General features: G+C 52.4%; 2 protein-coding genes across 3 annotated transcripts; both read left to right on the forward strand.

Moving 5' to 3' along the window:
- Positions 1 to 5,420: 5,420 nt before the first annotated feature.
- TMEM209 (transmembrane protein 209) lies at positions 5,421 to 14,693 on the forward strand. 2 transcript variants are annotated; one of them, XM_088531816.1, is made up of 14 exons: positions 5,421 to 5,561; positions 5,686 to 5,744; positions 6,115 to 6,246; positions 6,657 to 6,895; positions 7,477 to 7,678; positions 8,347 to 8,522; positions 9,297 to 9,368; positions 10,000 to 10,096; positions 11,233 to 11,358; positions 11,641 to 11,738; positions 12,989 to 13,103; positions 13,205 to 13,302; positions 14,139 to 14,212; positions 14,490 to 14,693. In XM_088531816.1, exons 1-14 carry the CDS (start codon positions 5,425 to 5,427, stop codon positions 14,542 to 14,544), a joined length of 1,680 nt encoding a protein of 559 aa, XP_088387942.1. In that variant the 5' UTR covers positions 5,421 to 5,424; the 3' UTR covers positions 14,545 to 14,693. The 2 variants fall into 2 exon arrangements, with proteins under 2 accessions (XP_088387942.1, XP_088387943.1); XM_088531817.1 differs by lacking the exon at positions 11,233 to 11,358.
- A 2,144-nt stretch (positions 14,694 to 16,837) lies between these two features.
- On the forward strand, positions 16,838 to 23,036 carry LOC104564833 (uncharacterized). Its single transcript, XM_088531833.1, has 18 exons — positions 16,838 to 16,985; positions 17,105 to 17,214; positions 17,366 to 17,474; positions 17,634 to 17,750; positions 17,844 to 18,034; positions 18,126 to 18,314; positions 18,418 to 18,520; positions 18,630 to 18,771; positions 20,120 to 20,303; positions 20,386 to 20,485; positions 20,567 to 20,685; positions 20,833 to 20,870; positions 21,116 to 21,228; positions 21,322 to 21,470; positions 21,570 to 21,664; positions 22,040 to 22,118; positions 22,386 to 22,494; positions 22,957 to 23,036. Exons 1-18 carry the CDS (start codon positions 16,838 to 16,840, stop codon positions 23,028 to 23,030), a joined length of 2,169 nt encoding a protein of 722 aa, XP_088387959.1. The 3' UTR covers positions 23,031 to 23,036.
- Positions 23,037 to 23,237: the final 201 nt, after the last annotated feature.

Genomic DNA, 23,237 nt, shown 5'->3' on the forward strand with positions numbered 1-23,237 from the left:
ACTTATGTTGAAGAATGAGCTCTGGGTCCTGCTCACTACAGAACAAGTTGTCTTTAATAGACTGTGCCTATGGAATGCTATAAATACACTCTTAAGGTATAAATTACACACTTTTAGGCAGAAATTAGATGATTTAAATTTAGTTTTTTTTTTTTTATTATTGGTTTATATTGTCACCCCCAATGCTCTGTTGCTGGGCTTTCATAGAGATTCAGCCAGCCTTTCCAGGGCTTCGAGGAAAAATAAGGCTGCAATAAAATTCGCAGGAAAGCCCGTTATGGATTGATTGCTTGGTAGAAATCCTCTTCTAGCGAAGCGTCTGACGCAGGGGGAGGCGAGATGGGTTTAAAGAAGTGCTGGGACAGCCACTGCCTGGTCCTCTCGGCTTTGCAGTGAGGGCAGGGCTGCTCCCTGATCCAGTAGCTCCCTGCGTCTCTCTGCTCTGCTGCTGCTCTCTGTCTACATCCCGCTGCGGGGAGCACGGGCTCTGCCTCGTTCTCCTTCCATACGGACGCCCAGAGGTTCTCGTCGACGCTCTCCATGCCCAGGGAGTACCGGTGAGAGGCGCTTTCCTGGCTGCCCTTTGGGAATCGTCTCTCCTCCCTCTTTTCCTGGGAGTGCCCAGCTGCAATTGTGCCAAAACGAAGGGTAGAGTCATAGGGCTGTTGGATACACTTTGTGCCACTAAAGAAAAAAATGTACTAGGGGACAGCCAGGTGCTGAACCAGCTGTAAGAGGAGCAGACGGGGCTTCTAGGAGCTGTCATTGGAGACAGGAATCTCGATCACGCCGTAATCGGCTTCTGGCTTGGCTTCCTGGGAGCCACACCTTCACCTTTGAAAATCTAGGGGAGGAAGGCTGGTAACCCTCAGAGGAAGCCACTAATTAATGAAGACCTCACCCATCTTGCTCTACAAACATTCGTCAGCACCTTCCTGAGGGGCCTCCCCCAGCAGCCACTGAAGGCAGGGGCTTCTGGTAACTCAGTTGTCTCCAAATCAGTCTTTTCTGCTTGTTTTGGCAGATAAAAAGTGAGTTATCAGTGGTTGTGAGCTGGGGACACCCCATGGAGGGCCTACACTCTGTGATACTCAGTCCTAGGGACCTGCAGGAAAATCCTTCATCTCCCACCCACAACTGTTTCTGGTAGGAAATACCACAAAGAGGCTTCTCCACGGTGCAGAAATGGCCAGGGACCACCATCGTCTCTAATAAATGAGCTGTGACACAGCAGCAAAGGTCCCCCACAAGGGCAAGGCTGGGAAAACAGGCAAAAAATGGGCTGCGTGTCCCATTCCAAATAGACTTCCAAGTAATTATGGTCTTGGTGGTCTAACCTATTCCAGTCCTTGGGGAATAAGGAGTCTCCAACCCCCTCGAAATGAATCAGATTTGTAAAGATTTCATAGACTGTCCACAGCTTCCTGTTGATCCCTTGTTTTAAAGGAAGGAGGGAGCAAAATTAGAGCTTGCGTCATCACTTCTGCTGCATTCCTCAAGGATGCAGAAGATGCCAGGTTATCCTGCCAAACGTGTCAGTGTCGGGAGAGCAACAGGCTCCGATTGTCCTGACCTGTCTCACTCCACCCACTGACACGGGAAGCCCGTTCAGACTCAGCGCCTTGTGCCCTCTCCTAATCCCCACGGAAGGGGTTAGGGGAGATGGTTGCAGGGAGTGTTATGGAAGTCCCCAGGGCGGTCACCTCCTGTTGCAGGTTGACCATAAGGCCCTGCAGGCTTCGGAGGTCACACTTAGACCACAGGGTAAATCCATGGGCCTGCACCATGCCCAAAACAGCCTGACGAAGACAGGGAGCAGCAAGCGCAGCCCAGCCGCAAGCCAGGAGCCAAAGGGGACCGCGAGGCAGGCAGGGACCTCAGCACCAAGCAGCCCCACAGGACCCAACCAAGAGGAGGTCTGGTGACACTAACCAGGGACAGTCCACGTCACCAGGTAAGTCAGCAGTCGCAAGGCAGGTCCAAAGCTGAGCCAGGAGGTCCCGCTGGGAAGGCCAGGAGCTACAAGACCAAGCTAGTCCACACAAAGGTCAGGGCCAAGGGCCTCTGCTTAAGAACAGCTCTTGGGCCAATGAGTGGCTGGTAGGTGGGTGGAGGACCCACAAGAGGCTGTCACGGCACTTAAGTGCTCCCAGGGCACAGGGACATGGAGGCAGGCAGGGTGGGGGACACCACGCACAGTCCCGAGAGGACATGGTATTATGCAGTGAGTCACAGAGGGCCCATCGTGCTGCAGCGACAAGTGATCTACAAGGATCATGTAGAGCCAAACTTGGCTCCATTTGTCTCCTGTCCTCACCAGACAACTCACCAGGCTGCCAGGAAAGGAATTTTAAGGGGAGAAGAGACTAGAAAGGGGAAAGACCAACACCCAACTGAGCTTTCCTTGTCTCCTCTGCCCTCTTGGCAGTTCTGCATCTTCTCCTGAGCTCCAACATGGCATTTTCTGCCCCATTTCTTTGAGCTCTACACATAACCTTATAAAACCCGTATTTACCTTTTGAATCACTAGCGCTTTGGTCAGAAGATAATCTTTTCTCACGGCTTTTTCGGAGGACCTGTTTCAGAGAAAGGCACACGATACAGATGTTATTAGCAAGAACGGTTGTATAATCATTATTTTCTTGATAGCCAGGGTGATAACGCCCAACACCGATTCTCACAGGGCGAGTGAAAGATGCAGCTGGGATGGCCTTGGGAAACAAGGCTAATCCCTACGCAATGATAGCACCGGGAGCCGTGCCAGGCGCTGGACCGGAGCGCTGCTGCCATGAGGGAAGTGCTCAAGTCACCAGCACTTCTGCCACAACTTCCAACGAGGCAATGCTGCCCAGAAATCCTGCTCTTTTCACGCAGGAAAACAGAAATATTTCTTTCCTCACCATTGTGGGCTCAACCTGTAGCACTGAAATGGCAAGAGGCTCCATCGGCAACTCGTCTCCTCAACTAGGGATGTTAATCCCATGTAAATCCCTTCAACGCAACTCATTACACATTACTGGTGACCAAACTATTATTTTCGGTAAATAAAGGATGATTTACGTGTCCCTAATCCATCAGGCTCCTTAGGAGCGCCCCGAGTAAGGAACAAGTTGGGATTTCAGTATGTTCCTCGCTATTTGTAACCACCATTGGCATCGTTTTAGGATCGCAATCCTCATTTTGGTATCCTGGGCACATCCATGGCTCTAAGTAAGGAACGAGTTGAGATTTCAGTATGTTCCTCAGTATTTGTAACCACCATTGGCATCGTTTTAGGATTGCAATCCTCATTTTGGTATCCTGGGCACATCCGTGGCTCTACACCAACGTGACACCACTAACGGCGACGGAGTTATCAACAACTGAGATTTTCAGCCAATCTTCAGCTTTCCGGAGATCTCCAGCTTTCCAGAGCCTCATGCATCTGAGTCAGGTAGCATCTTTGCATGTTGATACCCCAAGCACATTGATTACATTTAAGTAGTAAAGACAGGATGGAAAAGGACAGCAGAAGTGGTACGGCCAATCCCTTATACCTTAACAGAAAAGACTCGTTGAAACCGATGGCAACATCAACGCATGAGGTTATAATGTTTATAAATAATAAAAATAAAGGTATAAGAGTAACTTTGGTGGTTGAGAGCTTTGTATGCAGGCTACACTAAGGTTTTACTAAGGGCCACCAGGTGTCAGCACAAAACACGAGCTAAAATAGTATCTTACTTGAGCACACGCGCGGCACACAAGACAGAGAGTCAAAATGCCGATAAGGGAGCAGAGCAGGATTTTCCCCGTGACCCCCCACACGTCTTCCTCATCCTTCTCATATTTCTTCTCATCTGCTTTCTGCTCGGCATTGGAGAGCAAGGGTTCGTTACTCCAAAAACACTGCCAAAAAGGGAGGAAGGGGAATCCCATGGAGCCTGGGGGGTTCAGGCAATGCCTTGTGGCGGGGACAACCCGTGGGAACCGCGGAAATGCTGGAACTCGGCCACGGAGCCATGGAAACGACCGCATCCAGGTCCTGCTCCCATGAAGAGCTGCCCTCTGTGCCCAAGAGGCCAGGATGGCTGCAGGGCGTTGAGCGGACGGCGGGTGAGATTCATCCCCTCAGCTCAGCCGTGTAGAAGCAGGTTTAGCTTGTGATGTTCCTGCCATATTGTCTCCAATTCTGGCATTTCTTACTTTTACCCTCATGCTTAGGAAACAAGGTAAAGTCAAGAAGTTTTTCAAAGCAGCCAAAGCTCTCCATTGGCCTGTGCTTATGGAGTTGTCTAATTTTCTCTCCTCCTTTTCTCCAACCAACAGTGTTTTTATTACTCCGTGCACCTGCCATGCAGCTCTCTAGGGAGGAATAACACACGGGGGCAGCCCGGGTGCTATTCCCGTATGTGCCTGAACCGCCGGCAGGACGGAGAAATGATAAACATCGCTCTGGACACGGCCGATGACGCCCGGAGGCGTCGCGTGGCCTCGGGCAGGCGGCGGCGCCTCAGCCGCCATCATGGCGGCGCCACCGCTTCCCGCCCAAACGCGGCGTCGCCCGTGGCAAAGGGCCCTCGGCCGCGCGGCGCCGCGGTGACGTCACGGCCGCGCGACGGGCCCGTTGGCGGCGGCGGGCGGTGAGGCGGCGCGGCGGGAGGGAGGGGGGTCCCGAACGGGGGGTCCCGGGGCGGCCGCGGAGCGGGACCGTGTCCCGAAGCGAAGCGGGGCTGCCCCGGCCCGGCCGCTCCTCCTCGGCGCGGCCCTTGTGCGTGAGGGGGTCCTCGAACCCGGGCAGCGCGTGGGGCGGCCTGTGTGCGCCGGGGGGCTCGCGGGGAGGTGTGGGGCTGGGGGCGGCGGGAGCCCGGGGTTCCTGTTTCTATTTTCTCCTTTTTTTTTCATTATTTTCTCCTTTTTTCCTATTTTTTTTCCATTTTCTCCTATTTTTTTTCTATTTTCTCCTATTTTTTCCTATTTTCTCCCATTTTTCCTTTTTATTTTTTTCTTGCTCTTTCCTCCACTCTTCTATTCATTTATCTTTCCCTCTCTTTTATTAAATTTTCTTTCTTTTTTCTCCCACCCTTTTTTCCTTTTTTTTTTTCTTTTCCCTCCCCCCTTTTGTTATTTTTTCTTTCCGTTTATTTCTTTTTGCAAAGTGCCCTTATTCACAAAGGGGGCTCGGAATCACTGCAGCCCGTGGGAGAAAACAGACCTGCCCTTGCTGGAAAGGGAGATAGTGTTTACAGGGTTTGCAAAAGGGATTTTGCTGGCAAAAAGCCTGCTTGTGATCAAGCACTGCTTGTGAATCAGTACCTAGAGCTCCTAAAAGTGAAGTGCTTCTACACAATTTGGTTTTGGCTATTACATTTTTCTTGAGTCTTGTGCTGAGTGAGACTTGCTGTATCCAAATCTTCCATTTTTGCCTCCCTCCTGCTGCAGGTCATGGCAGCCGAAGAGATTTCGGCAGCTTCCCTCATCGACAAGACCATGAAGATGAGGAGAGAGGCTGAAGAGCGGAAGGTGGTCTGGGCCTGGGGGCTCCTTAACATCTCTGTTGCAGGGATGATCTATACGGACATGTAGGTCGAATATTAATCTGATTCAATTATGTAAAACATCCTGGTTTGTATAGACCACAGTATTTCCCAGAACATGATAACTACAAATTGGTAACTTTTGGGGGATTATTTTTTTCCTTTTCAGGACTGGAAAACTTCTAAGTTCCTACTATAACATCCCCTTCTGGCCACTCTGGTATATTGGTGAGTTGTACTGCCCATAAGTGAGTTTTAGGGAGGAGGGAATATTTCATGCTTCCATTTTCTTGCTGGGAAAGTTGTTTTAAAGGCAGCTTTAAAAAAAATACTAGGACTTCATTTTATTTTCTTTTATCCCTCTTTATGCCCACATAAATTAATTTTATAGAGAGGAAATTTGTCTCTGCTGCTTCTTGCATAAAAAGGTGAAAAAGCTTCACTTCTGTCCCCCAATGACTGGTATTGGTAGCACTTAAAATGACCTTTTTTTGTGTGTGTTTATAAACCTGTTTTGTTTTTTTTCCTTAAATAACTTTTTTTTTTTTGCTAATGCTTATGGTGTCTATCATGATAAAAACTTTCTTCTTTATTCTAGAGCTCGTGCTTGCATCCCTGTTCACCTTGAATGCCTTATTTGATTTTTGGTTGTATTTCAAATACACGATGGCACCAACTACCTTAGTCATGACTCGAAGGCAGCAGGTCCTTCTAGGGATGCAGAATGCAGGTAGGTGTTAGAAATGCCCATTCATCTCTGTTCTTTTAAGTTGGTGTCTTTGCAAAGTGCAATTCTCAGCGACTTTGTCTGAAAAGAGCAGTAAGATGAATTAACTGCAGCATATTCAAGATATAAATGTTAAATTGGTGCAGGATTGAGGGGAGAACTGAAGAAGAGAGAAGCTATAAAAAAAAAAAAGAGGAGAGGGTAGAGGGTAAAGGGCCGTCGGAGAGACTCTTCGTGAAGTTGGATACGGAATTTGTGATGTATCCATGGAATTGAGGTCAAAGCTTTTTAGCCTTGTTGAATTTCCTTAAGAAACAGCTGTGTGTTTGTGTTCTGCTGTGCATTTAGAGGAAGGAGGGGAGTTTGGGGCTGCTGCATCTCCAGTACTAATTACATTTTTTCGCTTCTTGCAGCGGTGCAAATAACTCCAGCAAACGAACTGGCAGCCAAGAAGGTCCCTTCTTCGACGCCTTCCCCTGCCATGCAGGGTCAAAATGTGCTAAGCTACAGCCCGACCCGTCCCCTCCGGGCCAGCCCCAAGTTTGCCTCGGGTTGTATCGCAGGCTACAGCCCTCAGCTGCAGGCCCTGTCGAGCAGCAATGCTTCTTACAGCAGTGCTTTGAGCTGTTCACCCAGCAGCAGCTACAGCAAGGTAAGGGCTGCGACGGCTCCGGGAGAGCGCTTGGAATTCGCTTCTCATGTCCTCGTGGTGTGCCACAAGCTGGTGGAGGTGCCTGTTTGCTCCGTTTGCAGATTTATCTTGTCAGGTTTCATCCTTCCTCCATGTGAGGAAGAACTTCCTTGGTGTGAGGGTGCCAGAGCCCTGGCACAGGCTGCCCAGAGAGGCTGTGGAGGCTCCTTCTCTGGAGATGTCCAACCCGCCTGGATGCCACCCTGTGCCCCGTGCTCTGGGCGTCCCTGCTGGAGCAGGGGCTGCACTGGGTGATCCCTAGAGGTCCCTGCCAACCTCAACCATTCTGGGATTCCCTAGTGCTAATTTATTCGTTTTAAGAAGAGTTAGATTGTTTGAAACAAAAGCAAAAATGAGAAATGAAAATGTAAATACAAAACAGAAAAAAAAAAACAAAACAAAACCCAACTTCCCAAAACCCAGGCTAGGTCTTATAAAAGCAATCAGCAGAGCCATAAATTCATGTGTTGAGTCAATCAATTCATGTAGTTTGTAAACCAAAGAGGTACTCTTATCTTCGCATTTGCTTTTGTTCCCCCAAGTTCTCCAGCTTCAGCCCTTCTCCTACGGGTTCCCCGTATCCAGCAAGTGTTGGACCAGTGGAAAGTGGCCTGAGGTCCCGTTACCGCTCCACACCGATCCGGTATAATTCCCGAATGAGTCCGGACGATGAAATCACAGACCTAAAGTCACTACAAAAATACCTTCGAAGTGAAGAAGAGAAACAGCATAGACTTCAGCTGGGTAAATAAAACACTTTGCTTGGCCTGAAAAGTTGGGCAAGGAGAGGATGGGGGGTTTATTGGAGAGTTGTTTTTGTGGATGAGAAAAGCTGGGAAGGATTCCAGCAAAGACAGCGAGCTGCTGAAGTGCTAGTAAATCAAAATCACTCACACGCGTGGTAGTCGCTTCTGAACCTGGTAAAAGTGGTAAAAAGCCAGTAATTAAGACAGAAGGCAGAATTTGGTAATTTCTGCACATCTGTGTGACTCGGGGGCTTAAGAAAATTCTGCTCCTTCACCTTGTACTGGATAGAATACGCTGCTCTTGCTGGCCAAATGGGTGTGTCTTATGGAAACCTGCACTGATAGGTTTTTATCAGTAGCATTTGTCAGCTGTGTTGGACTGTGATAAGGTGAAGGGCTTTATCAGCTTGTTGAGAGGGATATTTTGTGGAGAAAGCCTTTCAGGTAAAGGTGGAAAAATTCCCTGCAGGCAGTTTTTGTCCTGGGAAGGGCCTGTGCCTTATTGACGTAAGCACCAGTTTCATCTTTATGCAGATAGATTTAAGTGTAATTACTCATGACAATTAACAAGTGTGTCTCTCCAGTCAAAATTTAATTTGTGGAGCTATTGCCTTCACTGTTGGGCAATTATGGGAATAATTGTGCATGACTTTAATGTCATTTCAGCGAATTCCGATTCCAGCTCTCCGTCCAACAGCCCGACGTTCTGGAACTACAGCCGTTCCCTCGTAGAGCAAGCGCAGGTGCTGAGGAAGTTCCAGTATCAGCTGGCCTGCAGGCCCCTCGCCCCGTCCACCCACAAGGATGAAGCTCATCTGAGCTCTCCACAAGCTGCAGAAGAAGTAAGTTCAGCACTAAAGGAGCCCTAAAACACGGAGCTCCATCCAGAGGGTTGGCTGTGAGCTCCACCAACTATGTTAGAAAGAGGGAGAGAAATCCATGTCCCTCCAGTTTTTAAAGACTCTTTGTCGCTGGAGGGATATGTTTCACATTCTGGATTGGAAATGGAAAAAGATTTCTGCCTCAGAGAGCAGGATCACAGAATCACAGATTCTGTGATACAGGATTTACACATTCTGTAAATACAGGATACCTTATTTAGATAGAAATGTGGCTCCTGCAAGAATTTTGGGCTTTCTTCCTTTGTCCTCTTTGTGAGGAAGTGATGCTCACTGTGTGAGCCGCGTTGGGAAGCAGGAAACCCTTCTGTCAATGTGGCCAGCTCTTCAGAAGCGTTTTCTCTGGAGTTCTTTAATATTACTCTATAATCTGAGATGAAACAGAAGTTACAAGTTAAACTCAAGTTACTTCTTGTACCATTTTGCACTTGGGGTCAAATAACCTTATGACCTAAACGTTGCCTGGAAACTGGCCTATATTTAACATAGTCAAATAATTGAAGGTACAGAAAACTTGCACTTGTGTCTGGAATAAGTCTGATTCAAAGGAATACTAAGGTAGCTTAATTAAATTTGATCCATTTCTTCATGTCATCCCTTAACCTAATAAATGCAGTTTGTATTATGGGTTGTTGTTGGGCTCAAAAAAAAAGTCTTAGGCCCTAAAAGCTCCTTTGATTTTCTCTGTAGATGGATAATAATGTTTTTTTTCTGTAGGTTTGGGCAAGGGTGATTGTGAATCGGCGCCAACTTGATCACATGGATTCCTGGACCGCCCGGTTCAGAAGTGTAAGTCCTGTCCCTATAGACTGCCTGTTCTTGTCATTAGAACAGGTATGGACATATAGAGAAGTGCTTCATCTCTCAAAAAGATTCCATCTTTGAGTCTCCTGGGGATTAGGGTGAACTTGGACACGGAGGTTAAACCAGCCTACTGGTAACCAAGAAGTAGTAAGAAAATTTTCAACCTGAACTGCCTGATGTGACTGTTTTGTATTCTGAAAACTTTACAGTTGTAAACTTCACTCACCTTTAAATGGAGACAAATGCATCTTAACACACAGTGGATGTGATAAGACTGAATTTTTTTCTTTCTACAACCCAAATTTCTGAACTGCTTTTTTTTTGTGTGTGATTTTCAAGCTTATTCTCCTGGGTTCAAGTAAAGCATGGAAAATGTCAGCACAGTAGGTTTTTTTGCTAGCTTTAGAAGCATAATAAACAACAAGAACATTTTAGTCCTAGGAGCAGGCATCACTGTAGCAAAGGAAATGCAATTACATGTTTTTTTGTGTGTTTGTTAAGGGGTGAGTGGAAAGTAAAGATTTTCATGAGATGTAGGGTCATGTCTGTTCTGTACCAGGTTCAGGAGCTTCTTGTTGCTTCTTGCCTTTTTAATGTTTGCATTTCTCTTTCCTAGTGGATTAACGAGACAATTTTAGTGCCGCTTGTGCAAGAGATCGAGTCTGTGAGCACTCAGCTGCGAAGAATGGGGTACCCAGAAATGCAGATTGGAGGTGGGACGATAGGAGGAGCTGTGGGCTTGCAATTTATTATCCAGGAAGGGCTTTTCCTAAGATTTCTGGAAATCCTGGTGAAGGTCCGCTCGTGCTCCCCTAGTATATAATTCATAAGCTTCTTATTTTCTCTGCATTTATTCTTGGGGAGTTAAAGGCTCCACTTAGTATCCTTATTGTATCTTATACTGCCAGAAAACTATTACATGTTGCAAGGAAAGCTGCCTGTCAACTATCACTGTCTGTTAGATATGTGCCTTTCCAACTGTCTCCTTAAAATCGGTTGTTTTCTGGAGGAGAAAAAAAAAAAAAAGAAAAAATATTGCTGTTAGTTCCTTGAATTGTTACCCACTGCCTTGTCCTAAAGCAGTTAGGCCACAAATGTTTTATGAAGACTTAGTTCTGATACACTCTGAACAAATACTATTAAGAACTGAGAGGTCTTATTGTAAGTGGAATACTATTAAAATCACAGACCTGGGAAGGGTTTTTTTTTTTTAATTTAATATCTTAACCTAGAATAACCCTGCTATCACAGGATATTAATCATTTATATTTAAGCTCTTCGTAGCTGGGATTTGTAGTAGTAGATGGAGTTGGGAGGACAATCTGAGCGGGAATTGTAGCTACAGTTTCCCAGTCCAACTTCCATTGGCAGAATGGAAGGAGCCCCTTCCATTGGCAGATCCCACCTATGGCCCCTTCCCCAATAACAGGGTTTGATTCCCTGCATTTAAACACAGGCTCCTATTTGGGGTTTGTTGTCTCCCCTCATGACCCGCATCTGTTGCGATGCCTGTGAAGCACTGACCCCTTCCTGGCTTGTTTTGCACCTCCCTGCTCTCCTGCTGCTCTTTCAAATGGATTTTGATTCTTCCCTTTTTCACACTCTGTCTGTTTCTCTTTCCTCACGCAATGCAAGCCCTTCAGTTAAGTCTTTTGTGCCTGCACAGCCCTGCCCAGGGTTTCTATTCTGTTGGGTAAGAGAGACAGCAAGTGCCCCATGGGGATGGGAAATGAGCATTTGGGGCACTGCATAACATGTGAACTTGAGCTCTAAGCTTAGTAATAAATAATTAGAGCAAAGAAGCCAGGTCCTCTTTGTAACGGTGCATTTATTAACACCTTGCACGCAGAAGCCAGCATCAGCAGCCTGAAACAGGCAGCGCTTGTTAAAGCTGCAGCCATTCCCACCCTGAACACTATCGTGCAGTATTTGGATTTCACACCAAACCAAGAGTACTTGGTTGAACGGATCAAAGGTACGTGCTCCCCTTCCTGCCTTGGAAGTGTTTGTTTAGCTGCGAGCGTCGGTGCTGCCAGATCTCCCATTGATTCAATCCCTTTTGCTCATTACAAATAAAAATCGCCTTGTAAACTCAGCGCCCCTAAGTATATATAATATTTACAAGCATTCAATTAGTTGAATCCTTCCCATATGGTGCACTGAAAATGCACGCTGAGGTGTCTCAAAGCTAGTGCAAAATATGCCTTTTTTTTGCACCTTCCACCCCCAGGAGCTGAATAAATGTTGTTGTTTTCAGAGCTCTCGCAGGGAGGGTGCATGAGCTCCTTCCGATGGAACAGAGGAGGAGATTTCAAAGGCCGTAAATGGGATGCTGACTTGCCCACCGACTGCGCTGTAAGTGTTCAAAGCATTCAGAACTTCCTAAAGCAGGTTTTTTCGGCATCAATTTTGTGGGTGGCAGCAAAAAAAAGTCAAAATCCTATTGGCTTCACTTCTGATAACCTCTGTAGTGTGAGGAGTAATACAAACGGGCCTGGAAATGATGCAGGTCACAAAAACGGCATCATGTGTCTTAGCCTGAGGGCAGCCTCTTCTTTGGATTCATCTGAGATGTCAGAGAACTGTCTCTTGGGTAGGGATCTCGTTACAGCAACTTTCTTACCATATTTTTAAAAAAAAGAGCTCTGCCTTAACCAAACCTCATAATTTCTAATGCAAGAAGAATCTTCAACCTTCTTCTGATTTCCCTTTTTCTGCAGTGGGTAAAGGAACAGCTTGAGCATCTTGTCTAATGTCTGTTCAGCTTGAGAAACCTGCAGGGTTGTGGTGTTTTACTCGAGCACAGACTTGTGCTTGTGCTCAGCCAGTTAACACAAACAGTCAGGAGAGAAGCACTTCACTATGCTCAGCCTGAAAATTCACCTGGAATAATTCAGAGGCCACAAGATAATCCAGGGAGTGGAAAACAATCTTCGTACTGTCACTCTTCAGCTGGTATGAGAGGAGAGTTAACCTTTTTTCACTATATAGGTGCTCGGTTATTGGGAAGAAGAACCAGGAGATCCATACGTAAAAGCTTTACAGCACTTTGCTGCTGAAGATGGAACAAGATTGAACTGATAGAAGCTAAAGCTGAACAAAATCTGTCTTGAAATAGTAATCCCCACAGTTAGAAAATTAAATTCCCTCTGTTTGGGGCTGACAAGCTGGGAAGCAGCTCTGGCTGCCTTGGCAGACAAGGGAGCAGGACAACTTGAAGGTGGTAACGATCATTAACACCAAACATCACCCGTGGACCTCATGGTCTTTTACCAAAACCAGCTAGGAGAGGTAGGGCTGGACAACATGCAAAACTTCCAAAGATTCCAGGAAAGAAGCTCTGATAGAACACAGAGAAAATTAATGCAAACACTTGTCTTGAAGCCTTGGTATTAACTTACTCAAAAAACATTTAACATTTATTTCCTTTGCAGTAATGTTAGTCTCATTATATCTGATATAAAGCATCAATTTCCCCCAGACCTCATGAGGTTCTATATATGCTCTTGTGTCTGAGATTATGCAAAGGAAGCTGCTGTGTTGTAGCCCTTTGTTCCATGGTCTTTTTCATGCTGTTAAAGTGAGATTTGGGTTTGTTTGCACAGATCCTTATGCACATCTTCTGCACCTACCTTGACTCCAGACTGCCACCTAGCCCCAAGTATCCCAATGGCAAAACCTTCACTTCCCAGTACTTCATCCGGACAACGGATAAACCAGGTACTGCCTTTCTTGGGCTGCTGCTTCAACTGCTTTTACAGCTCGCATCACATCAGCACCCTTAAAAAATCCCTCTTTTCTTTTAAAACTTTGATTCCCAGACATGACAAATGAAAACCTGTTTTGCATCTACCAGAGCAACATCAACCCACCCCACTATGAGCTGATCTATCACGGCCACGTCTACAACCTGCCCCAGGTAGGAGCGTATTGGGGTGGTTCTGCTGTCAGGAAATCTTCAGCAGACCTGATTTGGGTTTAATTCTTTAATATTATTTATATATATATATATTATTTATATATATATATTATATTATAATATTATTTATATATATATATATATAGAGAGAGAGAGAGAGAGAGATCTATATATCTAGATCTAGATCTATATATCATATATATATATATATATATATATATATATGTGGGGAATATTTATATGTAGGTGGGCTCAGTGCAGAAAGAACCTTCTTGTGTATTTCCTCCTGATTTATTCTAAACTCCTGATTTATATGAGCTCTGGTGTGAGCTGTTATTCCTCAATGCCAACAAGCCTCATGCTCACCTAGAGGAGTTTGTGGAGGGAACCATCCAGTCTCAATACCAAAATACTAGATTTTTCCTGAACGTTTTAACGCATATTGAAGCCTTGGTTGTGATTTCAATCTGCTTGATCTGTGATTTCAGAAAAATGCTGTAAAAATCCTGAATATTTAAGAATGGTAATCCATCCAGAAAAAGGGGATTTTTCTGATACTTAGCTAACTGAGAGGTAAATTTTGAGGCAAACCCCCAGGCTGCAACAACATTCCATGAGATCTCTGTTATAGTTTCTCTCATCTCAGATTATTTAATGGGGTGTCATGGTGCACACTGAAGTGTCTGTGTATCTTAAAAGAAGATTTAAGGGAAAAATTGTGCAGCTCGAGCTCAACTATGAGCAGGACATTGGTTTAAATAAGACATTTTCTCTAAGATATTGGTGTGGCTGCTTGTCATGATCTCGATGCCAAGTTCTTTTCCCTGTGTTTTTAGGGCAGAAACAACATGTTCCACACCCTGCTCATGTTTCTGTACATTATAAAGACCAAAGAATCGGGCATGCTCGGGTAAGTGTCACCTGCTGGGTCCCGTCATGTCACCCACGAGGGCTGAGCAGCAGCTTTCAGTGCTGAAATGCCACAGGACGTTGCTGTATGGGGACAATTGGGACCGAATAAAACCCTCTTTACACTTGGTCTAACAGCAGCTATTTTGCAGAACCGTGTAAGCTCGGAGCATGCAGGAAATGTGGATTTTAATTTGCTCTTCAAGTTTTTCAAAGACTGGTTGTAAAAAGGAGCTGTAACTTGCCCATGGTTTGTGACTCCGGTGCTGTTTTTGCAGGCGCGTCAATCTCGGTGTCTCCGGAGTCAACGTGCTCTGGATCTTCGGCGAGTGACGAGCGGCTCCGCAGAGGAAGGATCCCTCTGCTCGGACCAGATGCCCTGAGCAGCATCGTGACACGTTACCTTGAACACAGACTGTGAAATAGGATAATTTAAACTCTGCTTTATGGACAGAGGGGAAATGTTTGTAAATTCCTGTACAGGTTTTTTAGGCAAACAGCGTTTAAAGTGTTCCACTGTTTTTTCCACCGTTTTTGTCACTGTTCCACTGGGTGTTTTTTTTTTTTTTTTTTTCACTGTTAAAACACATGGAAATAGGAACTCCAGGTGTGTTTTTCTCTCTGGCTTCTCACCTTAATGAACCCCAGTTTTGGTCCCCCTGCCCCCAGGTGTATGGGGGAGTCTGCAGATCCCACTGCACAAAGTCCAAGAAGTTACTTGGTGCCTGTTTAGGAAGTTTGCACTGAATTGGGTTAATTTAATCACATCTTTTATCCCTGCCTACCACAATAACTGCATTTTGTGACCTTGTGGATATTTCATTGTCTCTCCACTGCAACTGTAAGGGGAAAGGAAAACAGCTCAATTTGCTGCTTTCAGTCTATATTTATAAAAGAGATGTTTTTTTTTTAAGAAAAGAACCCCACAAACATAGCCTTCAACTCTGTGGGTCTTGGGATTTAAAAAGGTGAAGAAAAAATGTGTTACCTTGCCTTTGTTTTTTAATACATTTTAAACTTATTTTTCACAGCAACATTTCTGGCAGCCCCTTCTTCTTTCCCAGGCCCTGGGGCCTCTGTCCCGCTTCAGCTGAGCCCAAGGGCTGGTCCCTGGTGTGGGGTCAGCCCAGAGCAGCCCCCGTTTCTTAGGCCCTCCCCAAACCACCCCCAGAAATGGCCTTTTCTCCCCCAAACACAGGCGGGTGCCCCCAGGGCCGAGCCTGGCCTTGGCCCCTCAGCCTTTTTGGACCTTCTGCCTTGGAGGAGTCGGGATTATGTCCTAGGAAGAGCCAAATTTGAGGGGAAACCCCTCGAATTTGGTTCAAAAAAAGGCCCTAAGGGCCGCGTTTTGGGGCATTCTGCAGCCATCCCCTGTGTCCCCCGGGGGCTCCGTCCTCCCCCGGCCCTTCGTCCCCTGCCGCCTTCGGCCCTTCCCGTGGGCGGGGGGGTCCCGCTGTCCCGCCCTCCCCGGTGCCACCGCCCCCCGCGGGCAGCGAGCGCCAGCCCGGCCGCCACCACCGCGGGACGCGCTGGGTGCGGGACAGGGGACACCGCGGGGGGTGGCACCGCGGGGGACACGCGGGTTTGCAGCGCGGGGCTGCACCGGGGGGTGCACGGGGAGGGGGGTCCCGCGTGTTGCACCGGCGTGGGGGCTGCACAGGGGGTTGCACCGGGGGGCTGTCGGTTATTGCACCCGGTGGGGGCGGGATGCGCGGGAGGAGCGGGGTTGCACCGCGGGGGGGGGTCCTGGTTATTGCATCAGGGGGGTTTGCACTGCGGGGGGCCCTCCCAGGTGTTGCACGGGTGAGTTGCAGCGGGGGGGCCCTCCCGGGTATTGCACGACGGGGAGGGGGTTGCATTGCGGAGGGACCCTCCTGGGTGTTGCGATGGGGGCTGTTGCAATGGGGGGGGGGTCCCGGTTATTGCATTGGGGGTGGTTTGCACGGGGGGGGGGGGTTGCATTGGGGGGGGCCCTCCTGGATGTTGCACTGGGGGTGTTGCAATTAGGGAGGTCCCGGTTATTGCACCGGGGGTGGTTTGCACGGGGGAGGGGGTTGCATTGAGGGGGCCCTCCTGGGTATTGCACTGGGGCGTGTTGCAATGAGGGGGGGTCCCAGTTATTGCACTGGGGGGTGTTTTGCACAGGGATGTTGCATTGAGGGGACCCTCCTGGGTATTGCACTGGGGCATGTTGCAATGGGAGGGGGGGGGGGTCCCAGTTATTGCACCGGGGGTAGTTTGCACGGGGGGTTGCATTGAGGGGAGCCCTCCTGGGTATTGCAATGGAGGGGTCCCAGTTATTGCACCAGGGGGTGGTTTGCATGGGGGGTTGCATTGAGGGGAGCTCTCCCGGGTGTTGCGCTGGGGGTGTTGCTATGGGGGGTGGTTTGCACGGGGGGGTGGGTTGCATTGAGGTGGGCTCTCCTGGGTGTTGCACTGGAGGTGTTGCCTTGGCGGGGCTGGTTATTGCACCGCACTAACTTGGGGGGGTTGCACAGCGGGTATTCCCGAATATTGCAGCGGTGCGAGCTTCTCCCTGGATTTTGCATGGGAGGGGAGCCCGCATGGGGGAACGTTCCGCGCACCCAGCATTGCAATTTGGCGGGGGGTGTCCGCAGACTCCCCCATGGAGCCGGAGGCGGCGCCGCCGCGGCGGGGCTCCCTCTGCGACCGCCGCTGCGCCGCCATCATCAACAACGCGCACGGCGACCTGGGCGAGCTGCCCTCGGGCTCCCACCTGCCCCATGGCCTCGTGGCCCCCCGCGTCCTGCCCGGTAGGTGCAGCCCCCGACACGCGGCGGCTCCGGGGGCGCCATCCCGGGCCAGGGGGTCCCCCGGCCGCTGCGGTGGCTCCGTCCCAGCGTGGGGGGTCCCACTGGCCTCTCGCCCGCAGGCATCGCCTGCCCGCAGCACTCGGACGAGCTGTGCGAGAGCTGCCTGGGCAAGACCACCCTGACGGCCGAGAACGCCGTGGAGGCCAACAAGCTCTCCAACAACTACAAGGTGGGGCCTCCTTGCCGTGGGGGACCTCGCCATGGGGCCTCCTTGCCATGGGGGACCCCGCCATGGGCACGATGCGCAGCCCAAGGGACGGTCCGTGGCGCCGCCGGGCTGGGCGTGCGGGTGCGATGGCCCCCTCGGCCTCTCCGCGCAGTTCGGCTTCAAGAAGTGGAAGAGCCACGTGACGGCGCGGCCATGGGAGGACCGCTCGGAGATCGTCAAGGAGCTCTACTCCGACCTCAACGTCATCAAGGGCTCCGGAGGTGGGAGCCGTCGCGGAGGACGGGGCATCTGCTTGAACCCCGTGTGCCACCTCCGTGGGCAAGCGGTGTTGGCCCCGGGGAAGCCCCACGTGTGTTTTTTGGGGGAGAAAAGGGTTGTTGGAGGAGCGGGTGGCCAAGGGGACCTGTCCCTCCTTCCAGGCTCCACGGTGACGTGTGGCAACGTGCTCTACGCGCTGCTCTTCGGCTGGTGGCTGGCGCTGCTCTACCTTGTGGTGGCTGCCATCATGTTCCTCACCGTGGTGGGAGCTCCCTATGGTTAGTCCTACTGGGGGTCCTGGGATGGACCCGCAGCGGCTCTCTGGGCTCCTGCCCCCCATCTTGTGCTCCACGTTGCCGCTGTCCCCACAGGGCGGCTCTGCTGGGAGCTGGCCGGCTACTTCCTCTGGCCCTTTGGCAAAGTGATCCAGCGGGTGGAGGTGCCCGCGGGGTGCCCGGGTGGCCCTGACGCCCCCGCGGAGGCCGCGGGCGCCCAGGAGACCTCGGCCCTGCTCGGTGGCCCCGCGCCCGCCCGCTGGCACCCCGCGGTCCCCGGCTCCCGGGTGAGCGCCCTGCTGGCTCCGCTGCTCCCATTCCCATTGCTTTTCGCCCCAAAATAACCAACCGCGGTGACGCCTCCCCGTCGTTTTGCAGCGGCGCGTGGCGGCGGCGGCCGCCTGGCTCTGCCTGGGCTACCCGCTGCTGGCGCTGGCCCACGGGCTGCTCTGCTTCGTGGCCTGGCTCCTGGTCTTCTTCATCCCCGTGGCCAAGATGAGCGCCCGCATGGTGCACCGGGTGCTGCTGCTGCCGCCGGAGCGGGTGCGCGTCCGCCGCCTGCGCATGGTGGGTGGCAGCCGGCGCGGGGACAGAGGGGTCCCGGCCATCCTGGGGAGGGGGGCTGTGTTTGGGGACACAGGTGTCACCCACTCGTCCCCATGCGTGGCAGACGGAGGTGCCGCTGGAGGCCGAGGTGATCCTGTGCTGCTACCGCGCCGTCAACGCCTACTACTACAAGTACACCGTGGACGGCATCAACGTCTTCGCCGTCAGTATCCTTTGCAAAGCTCCCTGGTGTCGGGTGTGAGGGAAAGCGGGTCGGGCACCAACCCAAAAAAAGGCTACCCGCTGCTTGGGTCACCTCCTTGATGGCCACCGCAGACCTGCTGCCGCTGGTGGTGGTGACGCTGGTGCTGGGCTACGTGGACGGGCGCAACCGGCTGACGAGCTCACCCGTGAAGTTCACCCTGGCCCTGCTCTCCATCATGCCGCTCTCCTACTACATCGGCATGGCCATCGCCAGGTGAGCGGGGACACTAATGTGATGCCCATCTACAAGAAGGGTTGGATGGGGGATCCGGGGAACTACAGGCCTGACCTCGGTATTGGGGAAGGTGAAGCAGATGGTGTTGAGGGATGAGTGCGTGCGACCACCAGGGCACCAGGTCAAGCCAACATGGAGTCATGAAGGGCAGGTTGTACCTCATCAGCCTGATCGTCTGCGAGCAGCTGACCTGCCTAGCGATGAGGGAAAGGTGGTGGACGTGGCCTACTTAGTCTTCAGTAAGGCCTTTGACACCGTCTATCACTGCCTTCTCCAGGAGAAGGTGGCAGCTCATTGCTTAGACGGGTGGACTCTTGGCTGGGTGAAGAATGGCTGGATGGCCGGGCCCAGAGTGGTGGTGAATGGGGTTAAATCCGGCTGGTGATCGGTCATGAACAGTGTTCCCCAGCGGGTCGGTGTTGGGCCCGTCCTCTTCAGTATCTTGAAGAGATGAGTACATGTCATTCAGTATCTTGAACGACACCAAGCTGGGAGGAAGAGTTGATCAGCTTGAGCGTGGGAAAGTGCTACAGAGGGATCTGGACAGGCTGGATCGATGGGCTGACACCAACTGTGTGAGGTGACACAAGGCCACATGCCGGGTCCTGCACTTCAGTCATAACCACAACCCCGCGCAGCGCCACAGGCCTGGGGCAGAGCGGCTGGAGAGCTCCGTGGTAGAAAAGGATCTGGGGGTGCTGGTGGACAGGCGGCAGCGTGCCCAGGTGGCCAAGGAGGCCAAGGGCCTCCTGGCTGGTATCAGGAGCGGTGCAGTCAGCAGGAGCAGGGCAGGGATCGTCCCCCTGTGCTCGGCGCTGGCGAGGCCGCCCCTCGAATCCTGTGTTCAGTTTTGGGCCCCTCGCTACAAGAAGGACATGGAGGGGCTGGAGTTCGTCCAAAGGAGGGCAGCGAGGCTGGGGAAGGAGCTGGAGCACGGCTCTTACGAGGAGCGGCTGAGGGAGCCGGGGTTATGTAGTCTGCTACTGTAGTACTGCTCTCTACAACTGCTTGGAGGCTGTAGTGAGGCAGGGGTTGGTCTCCTTTTCCGAATAACTACGGATAGGATAAGAGGAAATGGCCTCAAGTTGTGCCAGGGAGGTTCAGGTTGGATGTTAGGAAGAATTTCTACATGGGAAGAGTGGTGACGCTTTTTGGCAGGCTGCCCAAGGAAGCAGTGGAGTCACCGTCCCTGGCAGTGTCCAAGAAACATGTAGATGAGGCGCTTGGGGACATGGCTTAGCAGGCAGGGTGGGCGTGGGTTTGCGGTTGGACTCGATGATCCTGAAGGTCTTTTCCAACCATCATGATTCTCTGGTCGTGCCCCCAGCATCTCGGCGCAGAGCAACTTCGCGGTGGGGGCGGTGGTGAACGCCACCTTCGGCTCCATCACGGAGCTCACCTTCTACATCACGGCGCTCATCAAGGGCGCCCGCGAGGGCAACAAGTGCTACGAGGAGATCGTCAAGGCGGCGCTGACGGGCACCCTCGTGGGCTGCGTCCTCCTGGTCCCGGTGAGCGGGACCCTCCGTTCCCCTGCGCGCGGCGGAGAGGAGCCCCTCGCCGGGGAGGCGCTCACGGCACCGCGTCGCGCAGGGCTTGTGCATGGTCATCGGAGGCATCCGGCACCAGGAGCAGCGGTTCAACAGCCGCTCGGCGGGCGTCAGCTCGGCCCTGCTCTTCCTCTCCGTGGGAGGTGAGCGGTGGCGGCGCTGCTGGCGAGGGAGGACGTCCCGCGCCGTGGCCACGCGCCCACCGCCACCGTCCCCGCGGGCAGGGGTCTTCGCCCCGACGCTCTTCTCCAAGGTGTACGGGAAGTTGGTGTGCGGCGAGTGCCACAACGTCACCCAGAACCCGCTGGGCCGCTACCTCTGCCACAGCTGCCACTTCGACCTGGTGAGCGCGCCTGGTTGGCACCCACGCCGGGGCCACCACGGGGGTCTTTCTGGCCCATGGGGCTCCTTGCGAGCTGCAGGGCGGGTGGTAGCGGGTACCCGTGCCATGGCCACGATGCTCACGCTGTGGCTGGTCTCTCTCTTGCAGATGCACAGCAACGGCACCCTCTACTACAGCCACGTCCAGTGAGTGTCACCCGGGGTGGCCTCGGTCCCTGCGTTGGGTTGGGTCTCATTGGGTTGGCTCACGGCTCCTCAGGGTGCTGCCTGCTCCCTGGCTGGGTGTCCCCTGGCCTGGGCATGTCACTGCCATGCCCGATGTGTCCATCGGCCTCCATCACGGAATGGCCACCAGTGTCCCCAGCCCCGTTGGAGGAGCCGGCGTGGCCTCCAAGGGGCTCTGCCATGGGGCTGAGAGCCGTGTCCCACAGGCCCCTGGTGTACACGGTGTCCCTGCTGCTCCCCACTGCCTACCTCATCGGCCTCTTCTTCACCCTGAAAACTCACTCGCACATCTACGACATCCACATCAGCGACTGCCACAGTGAGCGCCAGCCTTGCCGCGTCCCCGGCTCCCCTTCCTAGCCCGGGAGGCCCACGCGGGCTTCCTGACCGGCTCCTGGCTCCTTGCCCCCAGTGCCCGGCCACCACCACAGCGCCGTGGTCCACTGGTCTCGGTGGAGGGCCCTGCTCATCCTCCTGCTGTCCACGCTCTGCATGTCGGCCTGCGCCGACCTGGCCACGGAGCACATCAGCCCCATCCTCACCAGCTCCACCATCTCCCAGGTGAGCGCGGTGGGGCCCATGGGCCCAGGAAGCCCCCCTGGCCACCCTGCCCACCAGGGCTGGCGTGGTGAGGGGCGCTGATGCCGCCGCTCCTCGCAGTACTTCATCGGCGTCACCGTGCTGGCCATGGTGCCCGAGCTGCCCGAAATTGTCAACGGGATCCAGTTCGCGCTGCAGAACAACCTGAGCTTGAGGTGAGGTGGCCCTAGGAGGCCAGTGCCCCGCGGGGACAGTCCCCATGCCCTGAGGGACTGAGGTTTCCCCTGCTTGGCTCCAGCCTGCAGCAGTTACAAGCCGGTGCTTGGCCACGAATAGGCTTAAAAATCACTGGGAAATGGGGCCAGAAGCAGATTCTGCTCCTCTGGGTCTCAAAGGCAGCCGTGTCCTTGCCCCGGGCTAAGCTGTCCTAGCGGAACTGGTGCTGCAGGTGCTACAAACCCAGCTCCAAGGCAGGGAAAGCCAAGATGCTCTGGTGGGACCACGTCCCCCATGTCCCGCGGGGCACCCCAGGGGCTGCCGGGGCTCTGGTGTCACCCGGGTGCCATCCTTGGTGCTCTGCTCCTCCCCAGCATCGAGATCGGGAACTGCATCGCCGTCCAGGTGTGCATGCTGCAGATCCCCATCCTGGTGCTCTTCACCATCTTCTACGTAAGTGGTGCCCAGGAGAGCCCTGGGCACTGGGGGGACACAGCCACCGTCCCTGTCCTCTCTGCTGCTGCCTCGGCACCCTTGGCCCAGCACAGCTGCTTGCAGGGGCAAGTGGGGTCAGACAGCTGCTCCCTTGGCTGAAGCTGCACCTATGCCGGTGTCCTGAGGGCCGTGGTGACATCCTGAGGGCCGTGTTGTGAGGGGAGCTCCCAGGGGTGACATGTGTGTCCCCTTGGGCATGAAACCAACTCCTCTCTGCCCCCACAGCCCACAAACTTCACATTGGTCTTCAGCGACTTGCACGTCTACGCCAGCATGTTCAGCGTGGTTCTCATGAACTACATCTTCATGGATGGCAAGTGTGACTACTTCCAAGGTACGGCCCGGGCCACAGGCTGCTCTGGGGCTCAGAATGTACTCAGGTTCCCTGCAAGGATCAGGGGACACAGTCCTGGAGTCACCCACTTGCTGTAGCCCTTGGCTTGTGGTGACTTGGGCCATTCCTGGGCTCTTGGTGACCCATCTAGGTGGTTCCAAGCCAAGACTGGAGCTACCACCCTGCAACCAAATACAGAGCAGGGCTGGGCTTGGGGTGGGAAAAGGGAGCAGCTGCAAGGAGAACCCACTCCTATTCCTTCTTGAGAGGGAGTTATGGCTCTTTTCCTGAGGCTGGGCAGAAGAAGATGTGTTTCCTTGGGGACACTAACCCAAGCTAGTGGGAGTTAGCTTGGGTTAACTCCCCAAGTTAACCCAACTGGAGTGGCTGGAGTGGCTTAACTGCCAGCTCCCTTCCTGCTTCAGCGAGTATCCGCCTTCCAACGTGCTCTTTCCGCCCTAGGCACCGTGCTGGTGATGGTCTACTTCATCCTCTTGGCCGTGTACTTCTTTGCACCTTCTCCCAGTGGCTGCTGAGGCCGGGCTGGGCTTCCTGCAGCCCTCGTGCCGGCCCCGGGCCTCACGGGGGGATGTCCCGTATCCCGGGAACGCGGCGGGGAGGGCTGCAGGCTGGGAGCGTCGCCGCCACCACAACCGGGTGGCCAGGGAAGCCCTCCTGAACCAAGAAGGAGCCTTCACGGCCAAGCGCTTCACTGAGGCCTTTCCAGCACCCGTGTGCGGATG

Source organism: Tinamus guttatus, unplaced genomic scaffold (genome assembly GCF_059628265.1).
Source record: "Tinamus guttatus ecotype Peru unplaced genomic scaffold, ASM5962826v1 Tinamus_guttatus_pri_ptg000434l, whole genome shotgun sequence".
NCBI classification, from domain to species: Eukaryota; Metazoa; Chordata; class Aves; order Tinamiformes; family Tinamidae; genus Tinamus; species Tinamus guttatus.

What these genes read in the sequence shown, in the direction of transcription:
- LOC104564833 (XM_088531833.1), top strand. Translation starts at nt 16,838, where the DNA reads ATGGAGCCGGAGGCGGCGCCGCCGCGGCGGGGCTCCCTCTGCGACCGC. An exon ending in GCGTCCGCCGCCTGCGCATG is followed by an intron (nt 18,315 to 18,417) that starts GTGGGTGGCAGC and finishes CATGCGTGGCAG; the next exon opens with ACGGAGGTGCCGCTGGAGGC. An exon ending in CATCAACGTCTTCGCCGTCA is followed by an intron (nt 18,521 to 18,629) that starts GTATCCTTTGCA and finishes TGGCCACCGCAG; the next exon opens with ACCTGCTGCCGCTGGTGGTG.
- TMEM209 (XM_088531816.1), top strand. Translation starts at nt 5,425, where the DNA reads ATGGCAGCCGAAGAGATTTCGGCAGCTTCCCTCATCGACAAGACCATG. An exon ending in CTGGCCACTCTGGTATATTG is followed by an intron (nt 5,745 to 6,114) that starts GTGAGTTGTACT and finishes TCTTTATTCTAG; the next exon opens with AGCTCGTGCTTGCATCCCTG. An exon ending in CCCAGAAATGCAGATTGGAG is followed by an intron (nt 10,097 to 11,232) that starts GTGGGACGATAG and finishes CCTTGCACGCAG; the next exon opens with AAGCCAGCATCAGCAGCCTG.